This window comes from Sinocyclocheilus rhinocerous, unplaced genomic scaffold (assembly GCF_001515625.1).
Source record: "Sinocyclocheilus rhinocerous isolate Xijiao unplaced genomic scaffold, SAMN03320098_v1.1 scaffold1302, whole genome shotgun sequence".
NCBI lineage: Eukaryota > Metazoa > Chordata > Actinopteri > Cypriniformes > Cyprinidae > Sinocyclocheilus > Sinocyclocheilus rhinocerous.
Genome location: NW_015623473.1, coordinates 354,502 through 377,526, shown reverse-complemented (window position 1 = coordinate 377,526; position 23,025 = coordinate 354,502). Strand labels below are relative to the sequence as shown.

The 23,025-nt window shown below is 36.0% G+C and overlaps 2 protein-coding genes across 6 annotated transcripts in view; one reads left to right on the top strand and one right to left on the bottom strand.

Moving 5' to 3' along the window:
- Positions 1–7,659: 7,659 nt before the first annotated feature.
- On the top strand, positions 7,660–16,633 carry LOC107750210 (bifunctional purine biosynthesis protein PURH-like). Its single transcript, XM_016565533.1, has 15 exons — positions 7,660–7,675; positions 8,389–8,515; positions 8,763–8,906; positions 9,400–9,488; positions 10,490–10,641; positions 12,268–12,424; positions 12,519–12,644; positions 12,758–12,865; positions 12,998–13,083; positions 13,190–13,279; positions 13,834–13,959; positions 14,216–14,308; positions 14,421–14,603; positions 15,177–15,332; positions 15,512–16,633. Exons 1-15 carry the CDS (start codon positions 7,660–7,662, stop codon positions 15,629–15,631), a joined length of 1,773 nt encoding a protein of 590 aa, XP_016421019.1. The 3' UTR covers positions 15,632–16,633.
- The window catches only part of LOC107749885 (fibronectin-like), a 23,839-nt gene continuing 16,937 nt past the window's right edge, over positions 16,124–23,025 (bottom strand). For 3 of the 5 annotated variants that reach the window (XM_016565419.1, XM_016565143.1, XM_016565352.1), the window contains 16 exons: positions 22,866–23,021; positions 22,623–22,736; positions 22,085–22,384; positions 21,800–21,987; positions 21,583–21,670; positions 21,307–21,489; positions 20,891–20,980; positions 20,585–20,773; positions 20,387–20,476; positions 18,915–19,399; positions 18,671–18,809; positions 18,412–18,573; positions 18,205–18,330; positions 18,017–18,123; positions 17,790–17,879; positions 16,124–17,602 (listed from right to left, as the gene is read on the bottom strand). In XM_016565419.1, coding sequence (XP_016420905.1) covers positions 17,525–17,602; positions 17,790–17,879; positions 18,017–18,123; positions 18,205–18,330; positions 18,412–18,573; positions 18,671–18,809; positions 18,915–19,399; positions 20,387–20,476; positions 20,585–20,773; positions 20,891–20,980; positions 21,307–21,489; positions 21,583–21,670; positions 21,800–21,987; positions 22,085–22,384; positions 22,623–22,736; positions 22,866–23,021 — 2,585 coding nt within the window. In that variant the 3' untranslated portion in view covers positions 16,124–17,524. The remainder of the gene's footprint in view (positions 17,603–17,789; positions 17,880–18,016; positions 18,124–18,204; positions 18,331–18,411; positions 18,574–18,670; positions 18,810–18,914; positions 19,400–20,386; positions 20,477–20,584; positions 20,774–20,890; positions 20,981–21,306; positions 21,490–21,582; positions 21,671–21,799; positions 21,988–22,084; positions 22,385–22,622; positions 22,737–22,865; positions 23,022–23,025) is intronic. The other 2 variants (XM_016565280.1, XM_016565211.1) reach the window with 2 other exon arrangements.

The window sequence follows — 23,025 nt, the reverse complement described above, 5'->3', positions numbered from 1 at the left end:
AGGTGTGCTATTACTTTTCTAAGCAATTTTATTTAGGATTATTGCTGATTAGGATGATATGAAATTGGTTAATCTGCATTATTCCTTAAGATGATAAGATAACATTGCCTACGTTCCTTACTTTAAATAACATTAGGTTTCATTAGAATTTAAAGAAGACATGGTGTGCCTATGGAGACATTTTCTCAAAAAGGTTTTATGATTTTATTTATTTTTTTAACATTGCATTATATGAGATGCACATGTGATATTGCTTATAGATTTATATCAGTACTGTATTTCCAGTTATCAACAAGGCATTGAATTGACTGCATAGGCACAAGCCCGACAGTAATGCAAATATTCGGGAAAACAAAATAAATTCTTGAATGAAACAGAGATTTTAACCAAATGGTTTAATGAATAATTTTTTGACTTACCCATAAAGATCATCGCTTGTTTCGTAAACGAATGACCATTTTTGAAGGCTCACTCTTAAAGCCAGCCATTATTTCATTCCTAAATGAATCAGCTTTTGAACAAATCCGTTGAATTAATGAGAAAGATTCAATGATCCCTAAACACTGTCACTTGTTCAGTTTCTGAATTATTGACTGTTTTTGAATGAATCGTATGAATGAATGATTCAATTACTCACTTAAAAAGAAAGCGTTCTTGAAAGAATCGGTTGAATGAGACAGTTGCTGCATTATATGAGATGCACATGTGATATTGCTTATAGATTTATATCAGTACTGTATTTCCAGTTATCAACAAGGCATTGAATTGACTGCATAGGCACAAGCCCGACAGTAATGCAAATATTCGGGAAAACAAAATAAATTCTTGAATGAAACAGAGATTTTAACCAAATGGTTTAATGAATAATTTTTTGACTTACCCATAAAGATCATCGCTTGTTTCGTAAACGAATGACCATTTTTGAAGGCTCACTCTTAAAGCCAGCCATTATTTCATTCCTAAATGAATCAGCTTTTGAACAAATCCGTTGAATTAATGAGAAAGATTCAATGATCCCTAAACACTGTCACTTGTTCAGTTTCTGAATTATTGACCGTTTTTGAATGAATCGTATGAATGAATGATTCAATTACTCACTTAAAAAGAAAGCGTTTTTGAAAGAATCGGTTGAATGAGACAGTTGCTGAATTTGCTACTGCATAGGCTAGCGTACTACTTTGACTATTTCTGCCATATGGCAATATGGTGGTAAAATATTAACAGTAATATGCTAGTACATGGTTGCAAATTCAGCAAGTCGCTTATATAATTTCTGAATTCATTTTTGAACAAATCGTTTGAATGAATGAGCAAATAAAGATGTCACATGACGCCACCTACTGGTGTATCTATGTAACCTACAGAACGAGTCACTGAAAACTTTCCAGCACCAATACAATGGTACCAATGAATGGTATAACAGAAAAGTACTCTGTTTTACCCATACACTCCCTGCATTAATAAACAAACACCTAACATAAAAACATAAATGACATGGAAATTTCTGTAATGCTTAATATATCTCACCAGACAGGTAAATACTCTTGTGCAAACCTTCAAGGAGATGTGCATATATGTGCATGTATATGTGTGAACCTGTGTATTTGTGTGTCTTGAAAGATTACACCCCTCATTTATCAGAGCACTTCAGCTTGTGGCAGAAGGTTGTAATCCAGAGTGGAACCATCCACTTGGTATAATTACAGCCATTAAAGGTGTTGCCATCCTGAGTTCCATCACCTCATTCAACATTTCCCCTCATCGCTGTATGTTCCTCTAAAAATCGATATACCAAAACTGACAATAAAGGTTATTCAAGCAATCGTAACAGTAATGTTTGCATTTCCAAATAGCAAATGGGATTTTCTGAATTATTACATATCACAGCGATCAAACAGACAGCATTATAAATACAATTGCATGAAAATGCATCATTCATACAGTGATTTATAAACTTGATATAGCTGTAAAGATGTGAAAAATAACATTAAACTCTCTTATAGGTTCATTTTGACCATTAATATCCATATCAACTAATATCGCTCTTATCAACCGTTCTTTGTGTCAACATTCCAGCAAGGTGTTTAATGCAAATGGTTACCGCTTTCTCACTGTAATCATGATAAGTGATACTAAAAAGTAACTGGATGAATGTGTGTGTTTGTGTATGCAATGAGATGAGAGGATGAACAGCGTCCGGGGACAGATAACAGCGTGTCACTCCATCTTTGCATTTGTCTCCTCACACTCCATCAATATGAAGCGGCTGTCAGCTGCCTATTTCAGGAAAATTAAACGAGCTTACGGTAAAGATGCTCTGTGAGGGAGGGGTGTGCATGAATTTATGGGTGTGTGTTTTTATAACCTCTGCTTAACACAAATGCAAAAGTGCTACAAGTATGACTTTTAAGTGTTTGACAGTTTGTGCAGTTGAGCATATGGAAGACCGGGGCTAGTTGTCACACTTTTACTGCAGTGAAAAAGTACGTTTTTTTAATTGCATTTTAATTTTTGATACAGAAAACAAAAAGATACAGTCCACTGAACACACACTGATAGTAAACCAATAAATGAAATATTGAATGTTACATTTAAAATATAAGTAATTATTATAATAATAAATTGTACCTTCATTATATACATTATAGCATATATTGAAATAGTTCATTATATACAGTATAGCCTATATTGAAATAGAAAAAAAATATTATTTTTAAAAATGATTATTAAATGTATTAAATTATTATTTGTTGTTGTTGTTTTAATTCTTAAAACGTTGCTTGAAAATTTTATTGTTTAATGTTATTTAGTGTGCTTGAGATACTTTTATATTGTGAATTTTGAATTAGTTTTTTATATTAAAGTTGTAGTCATTTTGATACATGTAAATATCATTTTTATTTATTTATTTAATATTCTATATAATTAATTTTTATTTTAGCGTAACTTTTAGTTCTAGTTATTTTAGTATGTCAAGTTAAATTAACTTGGCTAGATTATTTTATAAATTCAAGTTTATTTTAATTATTTTTTTATATATAGTTTTAGTTTTAGTTAACTATAATAATAATGAAATACAGCCCTTCCCTGTGTGACAACTAGCCCCAGAATTCTCTATTTGAATGCATTTGTGTGCATAGTAATAGTGCATGTTTGCAAGACATTACAATACAAAGAAATAGATGCACACACACACACACACACACACACACACGCTTCTGTCTCATGCAGATGGCATCTCTCCTTTTGACATGATAATGGCTCTAAATTGATGAAGACACCTCACTCATTCTCTACCAGCTCACTGACAGGCCTTACCCAAACACTTCAACCTGCAACAACTACCCCATCAATCACCCGCAGCCCCTCCCACCTTATGTCCACGCGCTTGTCCATTTTAATCAGCTAATTCTCTCCTTCACGTCAACCCGTTCACCGATACAACACTGTGTTTTGCCCATCTTCCCTCACACTTAATCTGCTTTAATGAAGTCCTGATCTGCCAATTAGATACAATCACAGCAGAGCAGAAGATAAATGGAACCATCACACTGATCAAGCTGGTGGAGAAAAAAAACAAAAACAAAAAAAAAACAGTAAAAGATATACAGATACGGTAAGCAAGGACAGTTCAAGGACTTCTGAGGTTTTGTGGCAAGCTGATTTCTAGATTTGGTGTCAAGGTTGCAAGATTTGTACTGTAGGAGGTGACTTTATTATCAATGAATCAATGAATCTCCTAATGAAATGTTGGAAACCAATTGAGTGTGACATTTGAAACAAACCTTAACCCTAAGTGTTAAACTGTGTCCTGCACCGTTTATGCTACAGATATTAAACAACACCTAAAATTGTGCAGTTTGTTGAGAAGAAACTTATCATTTTCATCTGATGGATGATAAAACAGGTGAAAAAAACTCCATAGGTTTACACTGAAGAAACCATAAGACATCAGAACAGATTTGGAGAAATGTAGCATTACATCAATTTGCAGTGAATGGGTGCCGTCAGAATGAGAGTTCAAACAGCTGATAAAAACATCACAATAATCCACAAGTAATCCACACCACTCCAGTCCATCAATTAATGTCTTGTGAAGTGAAAAGCTGCGTGTTTGTAAGAAACAATTTCATCAAGTTTTTTATTTTTTTTTAACTTAATATTGTTGCCTCTATGCATAGAGTCCTCTATGCATAATATTGCGTTCTCCAGTGAAAAAAGTCATCTCATCTGAATCATGAGAGAAATATGCATGGATCAAGCACTGTTTACCAGCAAATTAGTTGGTGGAATTTGATGTGAGAGGCCAACAGAAGATGGACTTTTTCACTGGAGTAAGCATTATTATGGATTATAGACTGGTATTTTGGCCAATATAACATTTTAATGATGGATTTTTTTTCCTTACAAGCACACAGCTTTTCACTTCACAAGATGTTAATTGATGGACTGGAGTGGAGTGAATTACGTGTGGATTACTTTTGTGGTGTTTTTATCAGCTGTTTGGACTCTCATTCTGACGGCACCCATTCACTGCAGAGCATCCATTGGTGAGCAAGTGATGCTACATTTCTCCAATTCTACTCCAATGAAGAAACAAACTCTTTTCATTTTTTGGCTGAACTATTACTTTAAATAGCATGCTACCTCAAATAATATCATGTTAACCTCCTCTAATTATTTTGCAACAATGTTAGCACAAGCATTCCAGAATATTTGACCGTTATGTTGCATATGTAAGTGGGTTTCAAAACATATGTTGTTTTCCCTGGTCTAGGCCACTTTCTCGCCTACCTCAGCATTTTGCGCTCCTCGAGTAGAGAGTTGTGATGCATTTAAGAGCATCAATAACATCCAACCTGTGCTGACCCTGAGGCAAATAAAAAGTTATTGATTCCCCCAACCTCATGGCACCCTTAGCAAAAGAGACTTTTTGTTGCCCCTGATGAAACACTTTCATCTAATCACTTGGCAAAATCTAAAGAGGTGGACTGTGGAAGGCTAAAGAAAGAAATAAATAAGTAGTGCCTCTGGAGTAGAGTGCACACCTTGGGAGATGAAATTAGCCTGAAGCTGTTGCAAATCAATGAAATCGATGCAATCAACTTAACTGACATAGGTGGCGCAAATCGTCCAGTTGGGGTTCACTCGCTCGCAATTCTGTCTTAATTGCCCTCCAGGGCCAAGTTTGCGCATGCCATTTGTTCACTTTAATTAAATTACAAAGACAGGTTTCCAAAAGTCGTAAGCAGGCTTGGATTGGCACAAGCCCAGTAATTAAAACGACACCCTTTTTGATTACTGGAATGTGCCCTAATGAACTCATTATGTATTTTAACCCAAACACACCAATTACTGAGCTGGCAGAAGACATGCGGCTTACTGTAAAAACTCAAGGCTTTTGCAGAAGCAAATAATTTAAGTGCTCCTGACGAGTGGGTTTTTGATTTTATTTCCCACCCTTAAAATAAAGTGGTATACTTGGAGATGTGGCCTGGTTGTTTGCACACATGCTGTGGTGCTTGTGTGGCCAACTTGAGTTTGAATCTGGGCCAGTGTTATTTTTGTATCACTGTGATACAAAAATTTTGGAATTTATCTTTCCCATTTTAATTTTTTATTTTAGATGACATTTTATTAATTTTGTTGTTTATTGTCATTTTTATTACTTTCTGTTTTAAAAATGCCTTATTTATTAATTTTGTTCAGTTATTTTAGTTTATCCAGTTAATTAAAACATTTTCTTTTAGAAATTTTCTTTCAGTAAGCATTTGTTTTTATGTAATGAAAATGTCATATTATTGTTTTAGCTTTAGTAATCTATAATAACCCTGAATTAAAAAAAAAATATATATATATATTTTCTTTATAATTCTTTATTGCCAGGTATGTTTACACATACGAGGAATTTGTTTTCGTGACAGAAGCTTCCACAGTGCAACAGAATGACAGTGACAGAACAAAAACACAGATAAAAAAATAAAAAAAAATATAAAATAAAATATAGAACAAGTAAATAAGGAATACAGTATACAAATTGACAATTGTATGTACAGGTATATTACAATAGATAGTTTTGTATGTACAGGTATATTAGTGCAAAATTGAAATGTAGACTAAGTATGTGTGTTAGATAAATAAGTGTGTAAGTGTATAAATAGTTGACTGATTTTCTTCCGCCAACTCATTTTGATGGCCAAATGCCTTAAAAAAAATTTAACTACATATGTCATAGTATTACTCATGTTCCTGCTCAATCCTGATTTGATTTCAACTACAATACATATAAAACCAGTCTATATAAAATAGGCTATTTAATATATACAAGGAGCAGGGTATTGAAGAGAAAACACTACATTGGATTGACATAAATGGTCAGTATATTGTTTATTATTATTTGAATATAGAATTTATAAATTATCCACCAATTCAGCGAAACATAAAGTAGTGAATTGCCATGAGATTAGTCTGAGATTAGATTATATTAGTCTGCCCTGAATGTACTTAAAATACGCTGTTTTTTTATTCCATACATACTGTTCAACCAGATATGATAAAAAAAAAAAAAACATAGTTCATTTGTTTGCCTTTAAAGTTTGCATCATCTACATTATTCTCCTGCCATAAAAATAGGTGAAATTCTTCTCAGGATGTAAAAAGCCTATATGTACTATAAGTGTTATACAACCAAATCATAAATTCTTTGAATTTCACTCCTGTAAACAAAAAACACATTTAATGACCTGCTTGAAACTTTAATGAAACTTTCTTTAATCTACTATACCTCAAAATAAGCTAGCTTACTTTACAATTAAACTATTCTTTTATTTAGTTAATGCATTGTAACATTTTAGGTGTGGCTAAAATGTTCAAATAGCTTTTGTCTTCATTTGAAACATTTTTTTTTTAAATTGTTTATCATTTCAAATTTCATTTGATGAAATGTTTTTTTATTTACAAATGTGCTTGTGTTATCTTAATTGATATAAATGGCTTTTTTTAATATTTTGTTATCAGATACTTTGCATTCAGATATTTGGTGCCATTAAATGCTACTGTGAAAGAGCTTGACGTTCTGGGATTTTCGGCTCCATTTATTGAGATAAGCATCATGTCAATCTCTCTGAACTGCTCATGCTCTACTGGATCAAAAGAGGACACTGAGGACAAAACAAGGAGCCTGAATGCTTACAAATGATGTGTTGTGCGAACGCAAGGTGTGCTCGAGGCGCCATCTATTGGTGTGTTCAGGTAAATGTCAACTTTGTAATGTCACTCAATTATGTGATTTTCATTCAATTTCAGATAAACTATAATACCATTTTCATGCCTTGTATCCTACACTTTACGTGTCCTTCTTTTGCGTTTATGTTTTTGTTTTTTTAATTGCTTAACTGTATATTTATAAGTTTGTTAATGCATTATCGTTTGTATTATATATGCATTATTTATTATGATAATTTTTCTGTAAATAATAAAACTGAATAAAACACTTCCTTGTGTTACGTTAAAATGGGAGTGTCGTTTGATGTAAAAACTACATTTCCCGTCATGCATCCATGCGGATAAAACTATTGCAACCACGTGTTTTGATTAACGTCGCGCTGTGCACGAGACACTACAGCACAAATCTCAGATTTACTCTATTTTACCTGCAGCATGGCATCCGAACTAGGTAATCTTGTGTCTTTTTTTGTACCTTCTGCACGTTGCTGCCTACAAATCAAATACTTTGTGTTGTGTTTGTTTTTGTTGAGAGATGTCTTGTCGCAGTGTCTTGAGCTCTCACATAACTTACTTTACTGACATTAAAATGAAACTTTATAGACAATTTCAAATTGAGAAAAGTTTGTATTTGGTTCTCATTCGGAAAACTGCTCTGATGTAACTAGTAAACTATACCAAAAACACCATGGTACTATGCTTTTTGACATTACCGTGATGATAGTACTATATGCTAATGTATTTGAATTGGTCTGGCTACAGTACCATATTATCTAAGTATTGCTGTTTTCTAAACCCTGGTATCACTCACCATATGTACCATGGTTTTTGGGACAAGGTATAATGGTAATACCATGGTTTTCTTCGAAATACTACCTATGCAGTGATGGGCGAATTTCAGTTTTTATCTTCTTTCTTTGCATTAATTGTAGTACCACTGATTATGTGGAAGTACCTTGTCTGAAATGGTACTGTTACAGTATTTAATGAAATACCATGGTATCAACAAACTGATTCGTCATTGTTTTACTTGTGCAAAAGTGATGCATCACATGCAGTTGAAGTAGTTAAAGTAAACCACACTGCTGCAATTGCTAAATATCAGATGCATGTTCTTGTGTATGTGCAGTTTAATTGATATGATTAATTGATGATCTCTTTCAGCATTGCTGAGTGTTTCTGATAAAACCGGACTGGTGGAGTTTGCCAGGTGTCTGGTATCAGTGGGTCTGTCGATAGTGGCATCAGGCGGCACCGCCAAAACTCTCAGAGATGCTGGACTCACTGTCAGGTCACACATTTTTTTTACTGCATGTCATTTAAATGTATTTATAGCTGCTGTGATTTGTGTAATACTAAAGCAGTAACTAAATCAGGTATAATTGGTTTAGAGGGGGTTCATGTACCCCTACTCACCCTAATGATCTTTAAAAAAGCATTATATGACCCCTTTAAAACGTTTAATGTTGTGTGTGCATATATATATATATATATATGTATGTATGTATGTATGTGTGTAATTTTATTTTTTCATACAGGGATGTATCTGATCTCACTGGATTCCCTGAAATGCTTGGAGGAAGAGTCAAGACCCTTCATCCTGCTGTCCACGGTGGTATTTTGGCCAGACAAACTCCCTCTGATAAGGCTGATATGGAAAAACTAGGGTTTAGTCTTGTCAGGTAATACTGTTCAGTAAGCAAACCATTCCAATGCTATCTATGTTACAGTGGTAATACCGTGGTACTTGTTTTGCAAGTTCTGCTTTATTGATTTTAAATTCATGTCATGTTATTTCATGAATGATCATCATGTGACACCAGTACGGATATAATCAGTTTTAGTGGTGCTAACATGCTTTCCATTGGCTTTTTTGTTAGAAGTCGAGACTCCGCATGGGTAATCTAATCACTGATAATTCAAATAGTGCCGCTGTGATGTAACCAAAAGTCTTCATCACACTTACTGGCTCTCAGCCATTTAGAGCGAAGTTTGATTGGCTGACAGGGTCATATGATCACTGTGAATTATGTATAGTAGTAATGATGCAATCTAGACTAGCAACTTCTAGTCTGCATATTTTTGTTAATTGTAGTTGGTAAATAATTTTTAAATTATTAAATCAAGAGAAAAGACAGTAGTACTTAATATTTATGTGAACTTATGTTTTTCAAGAGTGGCTGTGTGCAACCTTTACCCGTTTGTGAAGACTGTTGCATCCCCCAGTGTGACTGTGGAAGACGCTGTTGAGCAGATTGACATCGGTCAGTACACTGTTAATGGTTCACAGGGCTTTGATTAAAGGGCTTAGCATTGACTCCTTGTTTAATATTTGCTTTGAATGGTTTTTGTATGTTTAAGAAATTTGATGATGCATTTCTATAGAGGAAAACTTTTAAATGTGCTTTAGAGTAAAGATTATAAGCAATATTCTAAGTGTAAGAGTGAACTAAACTAGGAAATTATGCATTCAAATTTATTAGTTGAGTCTTACAAAGACAGTCCCGCACAAGTCCGGGATATATTTTTTCTGTTGAAATTAAAAGAAAATATATTTTGCACAGGGGGGAAAAACATCCTTTTTTCATAACAAGTAACCACTTTTCCTCCCAAAATTAATCTTCATTGTTGTCGTTATTTAAAAAAAATATGCATATCACATTAACTTTTGCATCCAATACATACATATTTATACTGCTTATTTATATGGCAGTCTATGGCAGTGTTATTTTAGTATAATTTCTATTGATACAAACATGCAAATAGTTTGATTTATTAGCATTTGAAGTATTTTAGCTGTTACAAAGAAGAGGGGACACTTCTTGCCACCACAAATGAAGAATGACCCAATTATATTTTCAGGTTTAATTTCAAATTTGTTTAAGTTTTAGTCATTTATGTGTTTATTTTATTTTTTTATTTAACTTTAATAAAATTTTATTTTAGTTTTAATTTAGTACTTCCACTTTTAAACATTTTATTTCAGCTAACTTCCAAGATAAAATTTCTAATTTCTATTTAAGTTTAAGTTAAAAATGTTAATCTAATATTTATATTTTGTGTTATTTAAGCTTTTATTTAACGGACAATTTTTAGTAGCTTTAGTTTTAGTTACAAACAACAACACTGGTCTATGGTGCTAATTATTATGTATTGAATGTTGGGAAATGTGCTTAATTGGCACTTTTTTTTTTTTACTTGATAGCCTTTGTGAGATTCACCCGGTTAACAAAAATTTCGCCATTAATCCCACAATCATATTTAGGTGGAGTTACTCTTCTTCGAGCGGCAGCTAAGAATCACGCCAGAGTCACTGTAGTCTGTGATCCGTCTGATTATGATGTTGTTGCCAAGGAAATGGAATCCTCCGACAACCATGATACCACAATGGAAACCCGCAAGACTCTTGCACTCAAGGTAACCAATATCTTAACATATGTAAGTGACATTGTTCTTTCTCAAGATGCACACCTGTAATGTTTTTTTCTAAGGCATTTTTTATAAAAGCTGCTTAAATATCTTAATTTAACTAAGGCCTAGTCCTGGCTTAAGTTAAGCCCCGTCTGTGAAACCGGGCCTATAATACATAATGTACTTTATTGTAATTCTAAATGAATTAGTTCCTTTTTAGATGCAAGACATGAACAGCTAGTGTTCTGAATTTTGTGGTAAATCATGTTCAGACATGCACAAAGACTTGCTGTTAGCATTGAGCAATAGGCTTACTCGTGTCCAATTCATGCTTTCAGGCCTTTTACCTGAAACAAACAGTAAACTTGGCCTATTAGTCATACTTAACAAAATTGAACAGAAGTTGTTTTTGGTCCCACAGTTTAAATAGAAGGGACATTTTGTCACTTTTGGGGGTATTTTTGCCCTGCTTAAAGGGGTCATATGATGCGATTTCATTTTTTCCTTTCTCTTTGGAGTGTTACAAGCTCTTGGTGCATAAAGAAGATCTGTAAAGTTGGGCGTAACATTTCTGTCTCACGCTTGAGGTATTCGGCCAATCATAACGCATTGGATAGCTGGCCAATCAGAGCACACCTCGCTTTTCAGACCGATTAGTTTTGTAAAAATCGACGCGTTTCAAAAAGGCGGGGCATAGAGGAGAAACAATAATGTACAGTATGTGGAAAATAATGTGTTTTTTTAACTTTAAACCGCATAAACACATTTCATTATACCAAATACACAAAATAATGTTCTTTTTAGCAGCATCATATGACCCCTTTAAGTTCTGACCCATTGACTTCATGTTTAGCTGTGCTGATAAACCCTTTAACATAAACAATACAGCTGTGAGATCATGAGGCGGTTTGCATGTTTTTGATCAGCTTGGGTTTCAGATGATTGCTGAAGATGAGGAAAGTTGCAGCCAAAGTTCAAGCATCTGAGGTTATCAATTGGGACATTGTGTTAAATAAAAGTATTTGTGACCTTTTTAAAATATTTTTTTAAATTATTATTTGTATAAATATTGTAAAATGTAATTTTTTTCAACATAATTTCTTCAGTGTCACATGATCCTTCAGAAATCATTCTAATATGCTGATTTGCTGCTCATTTATGATTATCAAAGTGGAAAAAAGCTGTGCTGCTTCATATTTTTGTGGAAACTAATACATTTTTCAGGTTTCTTTGATAAATAGAAAGTTCAAAAGAACAGCTTTTGTTTGAAATGGAACACTTTTGTAACATTTTTTTTAAGTCTTTCCTGTAACATTTTATAAATGTAATGATTTCTTGCTTAAAGTATGAATAATAAAAAAAAATAGATGTTTGAACAGTAGCATGTTCTTAAAACGGTATAGAATTAAAAAATCTAGCATTTTAATGTCAGCATTTTTATGTAACTGTCTCATCAAATTATCATAACATATTAGCACCCCTTCTCTTTAGACATCTGCATTAATCCTTGATAAAAACCCATCAGTCGATTTATTTTGATCAACAATTAACAAGGACCCCAATTTCAGTTGTTCAAATGTGACTTTAGTCAACTTGGAATGTATGTGTGAATTTATATTTGTAATATCTCAGGCCTTCACACACACCGCTCAGTACGACGTGGCCATTTCTGATTACTTCAGACGTGAATACAGTCGAGGAATTTCCCAGCTGCCTCTGCGGTACGGCATGAACCCCCATCAAGCACCTGCTCAGCTCTACACTCTACGCCCAGCACTTCCACTGACCGGTATATAGGATCACATATACTACTACCAGATCAATATTCAACCGCAAAAAACATAGAATATTAATATTCCTCTACATTTCTGACTTGGTCTCAGTGCTGAATGGATCTCCAGGCTTCATTAACCTGTGCGATGCTCTGAACGCCTGGCAGCTGGTGAGAGAGTTGAAGAAAGCTCTTGGGTTACCAGCTGCCACTTCATTTAAACATGTCAGCCCTGCAGGTATGAATGCAAACTTGTTTCTCAGATGCAAGTTAAGCTCATGTCTTGTAGAGTTTCAGGAAAGGGCTTAGACTTTTTAAGACAAACATTTGAGACACATTTTCACTTTTCAGGAGCTGCAGTTGGCGTCGCTTTGAGCGAAGATGAGGCCAAGGTGTGTATGGTGAATGACATGCTCCAGGATCTCACCCCCCTCGCCACTGCATACGCCAGAGCCAGAGGTGAAACTTCTGTCCATGCATCTTCATTTTTTTTTACTTTAGTAATAGGAAGAATAGAAGAATGCACCATCAGGTGTGTAGTTTGGCATGTTTAAGCCTAAAGTGTGGAAAAATCTGAAAAATATCTTGTAGGTTCTGACAGGATGTCCTCCTTTGGAGACTTCATCGCTTTGTCTGACATCTGTGACGTCCCTACTGCCAAGATCATATCCAGAGAGGTGTGTGAGAACTTTTTGAATCACATCTAAGCGTTCTTATTAGCCTCTTATTTAACAAATGGATTTATTTGTACATTTTATACAAAACTTTACCCAATTTCTTTAGGTTTCAGATGGTATCGTTGCTCCTGGTTATGATGAGGAAGCACTTCGCATTCTCTCCAAAAAGAAGAATGGAAACTATTGTGTCCTTCGGGTAAACCATGCTTGTTCATTGATTTAAAGAGACGCAAGAATTGTTACTTGACTAAGTTTGCTCCTCCGTTTCCCATAGCATTTTCTTTTTGGTCAATACACATTTGTGATTATGCATACAGTAAGTTTGGGGTCAGTAAGTCTCTCGTGCTCACCAGGACTTCATTTATTTGACCATGAAAACAGTACTTTTGTGAATATTATTATTATTGTTTTTTATTTTAAGATATTTTAAAACGTAGTTCGTTCATGTTATGGCAAACCTGAATTTTCAGCATCATTACTCCAGTCTCACATGACCAGTGTCACATGATCCTTTAGAAATCACTCTAATATGCTGGTTTGCTGCTCAAGAAACACTTCTTATTCTCTTTTTTTGAAATACTATTATTTTGTTACAATGTAAAAGTCTCCACTGTCACATTATTAATAATTTTTCTGAAAAAAAAAATACTGGCCCCAAACTTATGAACAGTACTTCAAGCAATGCTCAAAGCCCATGTGCTTCAACTCTAAGCCTGCATAATGTAATGTATGCTTTTTTTTTTTTTAAAGATGGATCCCGAGTATGAACCTGATGAAGAGGAGGTGAGAGTGCTGTTTGGTTTGCACCTCAAACAGAAGAGGAATGGAGCTGTCATTGATAAAGAGCTCTTCAGCAACATTGTGTCAAAGGGCAAGGTGAGAAACACTTATTGTTTTATTTGTGCAAGTTCTGATTTTAATTTGGCAAATTGCTCAATGTCTTCAATATGCATTTGATTGTGTGTTGCAATTTTGAAAAATACTTTTTGAAACCATATTGTATAGTAAGAAATTCAATTTTTGAATTGCGATTTGATTGGATTGTGGAAAGAGGTCTGTGATATTAATGTTAATATGTAAAAAAAAAAAAAATAACAGATTAAGTGATTTTTTTTTTTTTTTCCCATGAAAGCTGTCTGAGAGTGCCCTACGAGACCTCATTGTAGCCACTATCGCAGTGAAGTACACTCAGTCCAACTCTGTGTGTTATGCAAAGGATGGTCAGGTAACCGAAAACTTTGAAAACAAAAAGTTTTAATTTCATTTAAATGCCAAAACATGTAAATGGTTGAAAATGAGTTGTACAAAATTGTGTACTACGTGTGTGTGTTTGTTAGGTGATTGGCATCGGTGCTGGGCAGCAGTCTCGTATCCACTGCACTCGGCTGGCTGGAGACAAGGCTGATAACTGGTGGCTCAGGCACCATCCACGAGTTCTCAATATGAAATTCCGCAGCGGAGTTAAGCGTGCAGAGATGGCTAATGCCATTGATCAGTATGTCAGCGGAACAATTGGAGAGGTAGTGTATTCAAAAATTGGTTTTGTACTGGTCATAGAGTGATGTATTGGCCAGCCTAGTTAACTTGGCGAATATTTGGCTTGGAGAATATTTTTGAGATCTACTATACTTGACTAGTTCCAAAAGCTACAGTACTTTTAGTGAATATTAATGCACATTTTCTGTTTTCAAATAATTTGTGGACCAAACGTGCCGTTGATTTACAGTAGTTTGTCATTTTGTGACATTTGGGATCATTAAAGTGTAATATTTTTGGGTAAATCTTATGAAATCTGTCAAGAAATGGGTGGCTTATTTCACACCAAAATCCAAATGAAATATAAAGATAATGGTAATGTGGTAAATGTGCCTGTGAAAATGGCACAGTGTTTTATTTCATGTAATTCTTGGGGTGGTATAATAAATACAATACAATATCATTATTAATAATAATAAAATAATAAACACCATCAGGCAAATCTTGGAAATTTATCAATCTTAGAATTAATTTTATGCACCGCAGTATTTTCGTAGATTGCTTCGCAGTGGAGTTTTTCCTAATGATATAGAATTTTTTTTTTTTTTGTACATTAGGGTCCAGATATGGAGGTTTGGAAGGGTCTGTTTGACGAGGTTCCTGAGACTCTGACAGAGGTTGAGAAGAAGAACTGGATCAGTTCTCTGCAGGCTGTGGCCCTCAGTTCAGATGCTTTCTTCCCCTTCCGGGACAATGTTGACCGTGCCAAACGGGTAAACACCCTCTGCTAGTGTTACAAAGCTTAAGTCATTATTCGTGTTTTATGCACACTTGTATACACCTCATCAAATTTGCTTGTTGCTGCATTATACATTCCTTATGTTTCTTACGATGGCATATAAATTGTGCATAAAAGTGACTTAAGTGGTTTTCTATTTGTGTGTGATTTTAGAGCGGTGTGGAGTATATTGCCGCCCCCTCTGGCTCTACTGCGGATGAGGTGGTCATGAACGCCTGCAATGAGCTGGGTATTACCCTGGTGCACACCAAAATCCGTCTTTTCCATCACTGAAAAGCACTACAAAACATCCAGTTGAATACAAATATCCAACTAGTTTCACTGTTATGAAAGTATAGGGTTTCTTTCTTTTTAGATGCACATCATTTACTGTGATTACAAGTTGCTACGCATATTTCATAACTTAGTCTAATAGCTAGCCTGTCCACTTTGACATTAACTCAGTAGTTTAACTATTTTGAATTTTGCAAAATTTCTCTTTGTACTCAGATCCTAAAGCCAAGAGCAAAGTGACATTGTTGCTAAATTGTTAGGAACATTATTCATACATGGCTTCTTTAATACTGATATGCTCAGAATAAGACAATCCACTACTGTTCTTTTATATATTTTCTTTGCATAATTTCTGCCATGCCGTCCTTGTTGGGAGCTGCTGTATGAAACATTTACAATGTGAAATTGTGTCCATACACTTCTTGATACATTCCATTGTGCTGCCTTTAGTGTCCAAGAGCATTACAAAATAAAAACACAAATCAGATATAATAGATTGTCATAGATTCCATCAAGGGTTTATTTGCATTTGTTGACATGCTTTTTGCAAGGCTTTTTTGCTTTAGAACCTAGTTCCAAAAGAATTTGTTTTGAGTGACATTTTATAAATACAATTGTTCATGAGTCTTGCAATATATCAGAAAATGGATTTAACAGTAGTGAGAACTGGTGTAGACAGTAGAACAATGACAATCAAATGAGACAAATTCTATACAATCCAAACACTTCTGAATGAAGGGGATAAATAGTCAAAGAATTTAGAAAATTAAAATGTGTATCTATCAAAAAACAGTGCTGACTCTAAATAATCAATGAGCGATGTTGAAAAAAAAAAATACATATAAAAGACACATTGAGACTTAATTTTTGGAACCTCAGTGTACCCCCAGTGGTGTTCTAACATTCTTATAAAACTGTGCTTGTTTTTACTACTTTGTCTCATAATTGCCTCTATATCAATTAATAAAGACTGAAAACCTCTAACAATAATGGTAAGGTAGTTTATTGTAAATGTAATTGATTAGATGACATTTTATAAATACAATTGTTCATGAGTCTTGCAATATATCAGAAAATGGATTTAACAGTAGTGAGAACTGGTGTAGACAGTAGAACAATGACAATCAAATGAGACAAATTCTATACAATCCAAACACTTCTGAATGAAGGGGATAAATAGTCAAAGAATTTAGAAAATTAAAATGTGTATCTATCAAAAAACAGTGCTGACTCTAAATAATCAATGAGCGATGTTGAAAAAAAAAATACATATAAAAGACACATTGAGACTTAATTTTTGGAACCTCAGTGTACCCCCAGTGGTGTTCTAACATTCTTATAAAACAGTGCTTGTTTTTACTACTTTGTCTCATAATTGCCTCTATATTAATTAATAAAGACTGAAAACCTCTAACAATAATGGTAAGGTAGTTTATTGTAAATTTAATTGATTAGAAAGCTGTATATATATATATATATAAAAAAAAATCTCTTCACATATTAACAGAGAAAATGCACTTTCCCGTTATAGTTTTGGTATCAACAAATGGTTGACAATGTTGACAAATGGGTTTAACTGACTACAATAAGAAATATCTTGTTTTGGCATTGCAGTAATTTTTTTTAATTGATGTATAAAACACACTAGCAAACAAAAATGTAAAAGCCATTGAAATTCCTCAACCAAACAACAGCCAATCAAAGGCTGTGAATAAAGGCAGCTGTTGCTATGACATCACAACTGGACGGCAGTGGAGACATAACAAACGGGGAGATTTTAAAGCAGTATGTGATTAGTATGTTCTCATATAAAATCACATCTTTATTACATGTCCCAATGAAATGATGCATGAGGGGGGCAGAAGGTCATGGTGCAGTTTGGTCAGAAAAATTTTACTCTCTGGGTTTGGCGTTGGCCACAGCATCTGCAAGAAGCTCAGGTCGGAGACATTCAATGGGGCACTGAATGTTCTGGAAGAACAAAGGGGAATATGTCATGTAATGAAAAGCAGAAATATTTATCTACATACATTCAAATATATAAATAATTATCTACATACATTCAAATATATGTGATATATATTGCCAGTGCACATTTACCAAAAATATAACTATTTTGCCTTTTGAAGTGCTTGCATGATTGAAAGCCGATACTCACCATTCTCTGGCCAGTGTTTAAGCGGACAGGTTTGAGCAGGTCAGAGCTTATCTCAGCACCAGGCCTTCTGCAGTTCTCACATCGCCAGCCCTGAGGAGCAGCACATATACAATCCATTTCACCAGACTCAAGCCTATGACTTTAAAACACCCCCTTTGAATTGCATTTTATTACATGTTTTGAAATTTTCTTTCTCTACTTTGTCGTAAAATACATTCTGGCCTTACCTGCTGTCCGCCATAGCATGTGCAAGTGCAGATGGCCCCTAAGTATTCTTTCTGCCACTGGTTTCCAACCTGGTACATCTTTCCGTCATCGTAACATATGGACTCATCTATAACGAAATGCTAGATTTTTAATTCCACTGATTGGAATAAACTTGACTATACAGTGTCTTTTTAGAGGAAGCACTTACGTGGTTCGCACTTGAACTCTCCTTTGCCATTGCCCAAACAAGTGCAGCTCATCAAGTGACCGTTTTCTGCCCGTCGCTCCCACTTTTCACCAATGCGGTAGTTGTTTCCATTGTCATGACACCATTCTTTGTAAAAAGTGATATTTAGAGAAGATGCACTCACACAGGATTGTCTACAGGAAAAAATTTGATCTCCAAGTTACTCACTGGAAGAGTCACATCTGAAATGTCCACTTCCCAAACCGAGACATTTGCACCAGAGTTTAAAGCCGGTGTCAGACATACGCTCCCATTCCTCTCCGACATCATGGTGAGTGGCTGTGAAGGTGTCATAACATGAGTCCTTGCTAGATGAACTATCTCCTGGAACTGTTGGTTTTAATGGGAACAAAATAAAGAAACATTCAGACAAGCATTATAAGCATGTGTATTTTTAAGCCTTCATCAATGTCCGTTGATCCTTGACCTGTGTTTCCAGCGGTGACAATTTCCTCCAAAATTTTATGTTTGAGGGCTCCCTTCAAGGCCTCCACAATGACATTATAAGAGGCACCAGAGGTGAGACCGATCAGGGTGGCGCTTGTGGTTGTTCCTGGGACACGCATCTGCAAAACAAGAAAGGGTGAAGGGTAAGGTGATAAAGGAAGATTTGGGACCTTTTTCTTTTGCATTCATCTCAAATTTTCTGTAAATCCTGCCTAGGTCCTCACCTGAAACATCTTCTCATCTGGATGGGTAATGGGCTGACAGGACACCACGTAACCAGAACTTTGCTGGTAGGGCTGCCATGAGATGGGGGTCTGGGTCTGGGCCTCCTGTGGTCTTCCAGTCTTGTCTTCTGGAAAACCAAAAGGATGGCCATCGCCAGGCCTCTCACTAACCTGAATAATTTGAGGCACACGACCCCCATCGGGTCCCACCTTGGGGATGTAGACTAGGGTCTCCCCAACTTGAGGCACATAAGGCTGGGGTCGGGGTTGGTTAGGTTGAGGGATTTTTTGATGATGGTGAGGCTGGTAGCCTCTGTTGGGTTGACTGGGCTGATTATTGAATTCTGTGTACTCCACATGCTGCCCGTGTGCATCAGGTGAGTCATGCCCAGTGGGACCCACTGCATGAACTCTGTTAGACTCAGGCACATCCAGCTTGTCTGGGCCACCGTGGTGGGGCAGACCGGGCAGATCAGAGGTCAGCTCTGGGCGGGAAAAAGGTGTTAAAAGCAAAGCAGCAGGTAAAGAGGCAGCCACCGTTGCATCTACCAGCCAGTAAGGCACTAAAGATTCAGTCAAGTAATGACAGTACTTGCTGATATCATTTTAAAGGGCAGTTGGTCCAAGAATTTTCTCAAAATTCACCAATGTTTTACAATTAAACATTGAGGATGATGTGCATTATATAGTTAAACCAACAGATTGAGTCAAGTTTCTGTCTTCAGCTGTGACAAGTTGCTGGATGTTTGTTTATTTTCAACTTGTCTGTTTGTTTCCTGCCGATTGTGAAATCTCATTTGTTCAAAATTCCAGATTCAACTCTTTATTAAACATTGGCTGTGGTTTTGTAACATTGTCAATGGAAACCTTTGCATCACGCTTGGTTTGGATATGGTGTAAGATTCAGTCCAAGAATACACTTCTCCTCAGAGTGAAAACGTTGGTGAAAGTCTGGACCAGCCCTTTAAACACTTATCAAAGGTTTTGATCATAGTAGTCCAATGAGGGAACACTTAGTTTGAATAAATTAAACAGTGTATTGATGAGCTAGCATTCCAGTCAGCGTGGTGCATCAATTAAGCGACGTTAAATGCATTTTAACTTCATTTTGCATTTCAGTTCTGAGTGAATTTCATCATTAAAAAGCTAAGCACTAATAAAATGTACTGCTTAGCCAAGTATACTACTGAAATGCAAGCCAGCGCAATCAAGCTTTTATAAAATCCAGTGTAGGCTAGTTCAACAAAATGTGCTGTATCTATTTCAATTGCTACTGCAGCAGTAGCTATCATGCTTGCAAAACACTTTTCGCTAGCTTGTACCATTCAGAAACAAAGCATAAGGGAGTACACCTTATGTCTCAATATGTGCATTAACATTCTGTATTTACATTTATCCATTAATCAGACACTTTTATCCAAAGTGACTTACAAGTTAGGAAAATCAATGTTTTTATTTGAGCAAATACTTACGAGTTGTGGCCGTGCCAACCAGTGGTGCGCTTCTCTGGCTATTCAGTAGGACAAAGATCTTTATGATGTATTCTGTGCCTGGTTTCAGACCTGTTATTAAAATATCACAATATGGTCGCATAGTGCATTATAAATTTTGTTTCACAAGCCTAATTTACCAACATCTATGTATACCACATCTGGTATTCTGGGTCTTACCAGTGATGGTGGCGTAGTTCTGGTCAACGTTAGGGCGGGGTGTAAGCTCACGAGGCGAACCACCTGATTCTTCATAAGTGATGTAATATCCTGTAATGTGTGTTGAAGGGGCTTGCCAAGTGAAGGAGATGGAATTGGGGGTCAGCGAGGTGAACTGGAGGTTAGTCGCAGACGGAACAGCTGGCCGAGCTGTGACGATATAGGACAAAAATAAAGTTTAAGGTCAAACTGGGAAATTTAAATCAGTTCATTAGCATTAATACAGTAGATTACTCTTTCCACATTGGCATATTTGCTTAGTTGTACCTGTGTTTACAGTAATTGTGAAAGGAGGGCTTCGAGTATTTCCATTTAATGTGTACATGTTGACCACATACATGACGCCTGGCTGCAAACCTGAGGGAGGGAATACATTTTTTTCAATAAACAACCATACTCCCAACATGTTTAAAAAAAAAAGTTATAAAAAACATTTTTGTGTTCATCCAGACCAAACAGGATACAACATTTACAATAAACTAACATGGTAACCCCATAGATTTTAGACACTACTGTGATGGTAATAAAACTAATGTTTAGTAATCTTTAAAGTAACTTTGAATACAATATAAATACCATGGAAATACCAGAGCCAGTTTACTTTTTGAGCAAACAGTGCTTAACCATTAATGTTGAAACAGATGACCTATAAGGGGCTATTTATGGATTGTATGGTAACCTACCAGTGACAACGTAGGTACGGCTGTCAGCAGGAATAGTCTGCCTGAAGGTGGGGTGACCTCCAGTTTTGGGTGTGGCTTCAATAAGGAAACCTGTCATTGGCTCATTATTGACAACACGCCATATGAGAGTGAATGAAGTGTCTTTCACATCAGTGATATGGACTCGACGAGGAGGGGTTATATCTGTGGAGTCAATGAGATTATAGTTTCCAATTAATATAGGAAAACTACTAAAAATTACTCTACTGTAATACAATATATGGGTAACCCACTTACTGTCAGCGGTGGTGCATTCTCCAGTGAGAGGAGAACTGCTGTCTGAACCTCTCAGTGCATAGACATGAACCTCATAAGCGGTTGCCACCTGGAAGTAAACAACAGATATTTAGGCCAGAAATGTCCAAGTCATGATTCAACAAATAACTTTTCTACTTTTACTTGTGCCTACAAAGATTAAATGTATTTGTAAATTACAAGAAGGTAGACCTATTACCGTAAGCCCAGGCATTAAGACTTGTGTGGAGTCTGGTGCAACATTCATTTCTTTGGCTGGGGCATAATGATTCTTCGGTGATACCGCCACACGATAGCCAGAAAGCCTAGCATTGGGTGCTTGCCATGCCACGACAAAAGAAGATGGACTAATGTCGAAGAACTGTATATTGGTGGGAGCAGGGACAGCTGGGAAAGGTAAAGGGAAAAGAATCAGGACAGGGACTCAACCCTATTATCTAATTGACTAGCTTGAAAAGCTAAGCTGAATTCAGACAGGTCATACCAGTGGGCTGAGTCTCCTCATAGGTAGTTTGCTGAATGCCCTCAAGAGTACGGACTGGGTTACGTCCTTTCATGGGAATGACTTTAATGTTGTACATGGTTCCTGGGCTCAAACCTTGGAGAACCACACTGTTATCACGACCACTTACAGCTGGTTGGTACTCCCTTTCTCCCTCCTCTGGACTAGAGTACAGAACCCTGTAGGATGTCACTCCTGGAACCCGTGGAACATTCCATGTCACAAGCATGGAGGTGGAGTCCACATCAGAGAAGGTCAGATCTCTTGGATGCTGTAAATTTGCTAGAGAGTTGGAAGGAGAGAGTTAGGGGGTGTGTATAAGGTGGCATTGCATAGTGGCTAAAGCTCAGCACTGTTAACTGGAAGGTTGCTGGTTCGAGCCCTGTAAGGAACAGCAATAAACTCTAATCATTGACCTCTTGAGAAAGTCCTTAACTCCAAGTTGTTCCAATGGGGCAAGTTTAACTTGATTTCAAAGGTTAAAAAGTTAGGTAGGCTAAGAAATCTAAAAACCACTAACCTGTTGTAGCTTTCTGGACCACTGGGGTGCTCTCTCCTTCTTGGCTGAGAGCAATCACATTAATTGTATATTCCAATGTGGGCACCAAGCCACGGATGGTCATTTCTGTACGTTCTGAAAAGGCAGAAATAGAGTAGTTATTACATCATGTCCAAGAACTGAACCAGTTCTTCCAAAATTAACTTCAAGGTTATGATTAGTAATAAATGTTGATAAAAAGTTAAAGAGCAAGAGATGTATCACCAGGGCCAACCAGCTCAGAGAATGTAGGACCTTGCCCACCCTTGGGCGTCCCTGTTAATCTGTAGCCTGTGATGGGACCTCTAGCTGGGCTCCAGCGAACAGTTAAGGCATTGTCTTGAATATCAGTAACCTCTAAATCTGATGGGGATGGAACACCTGA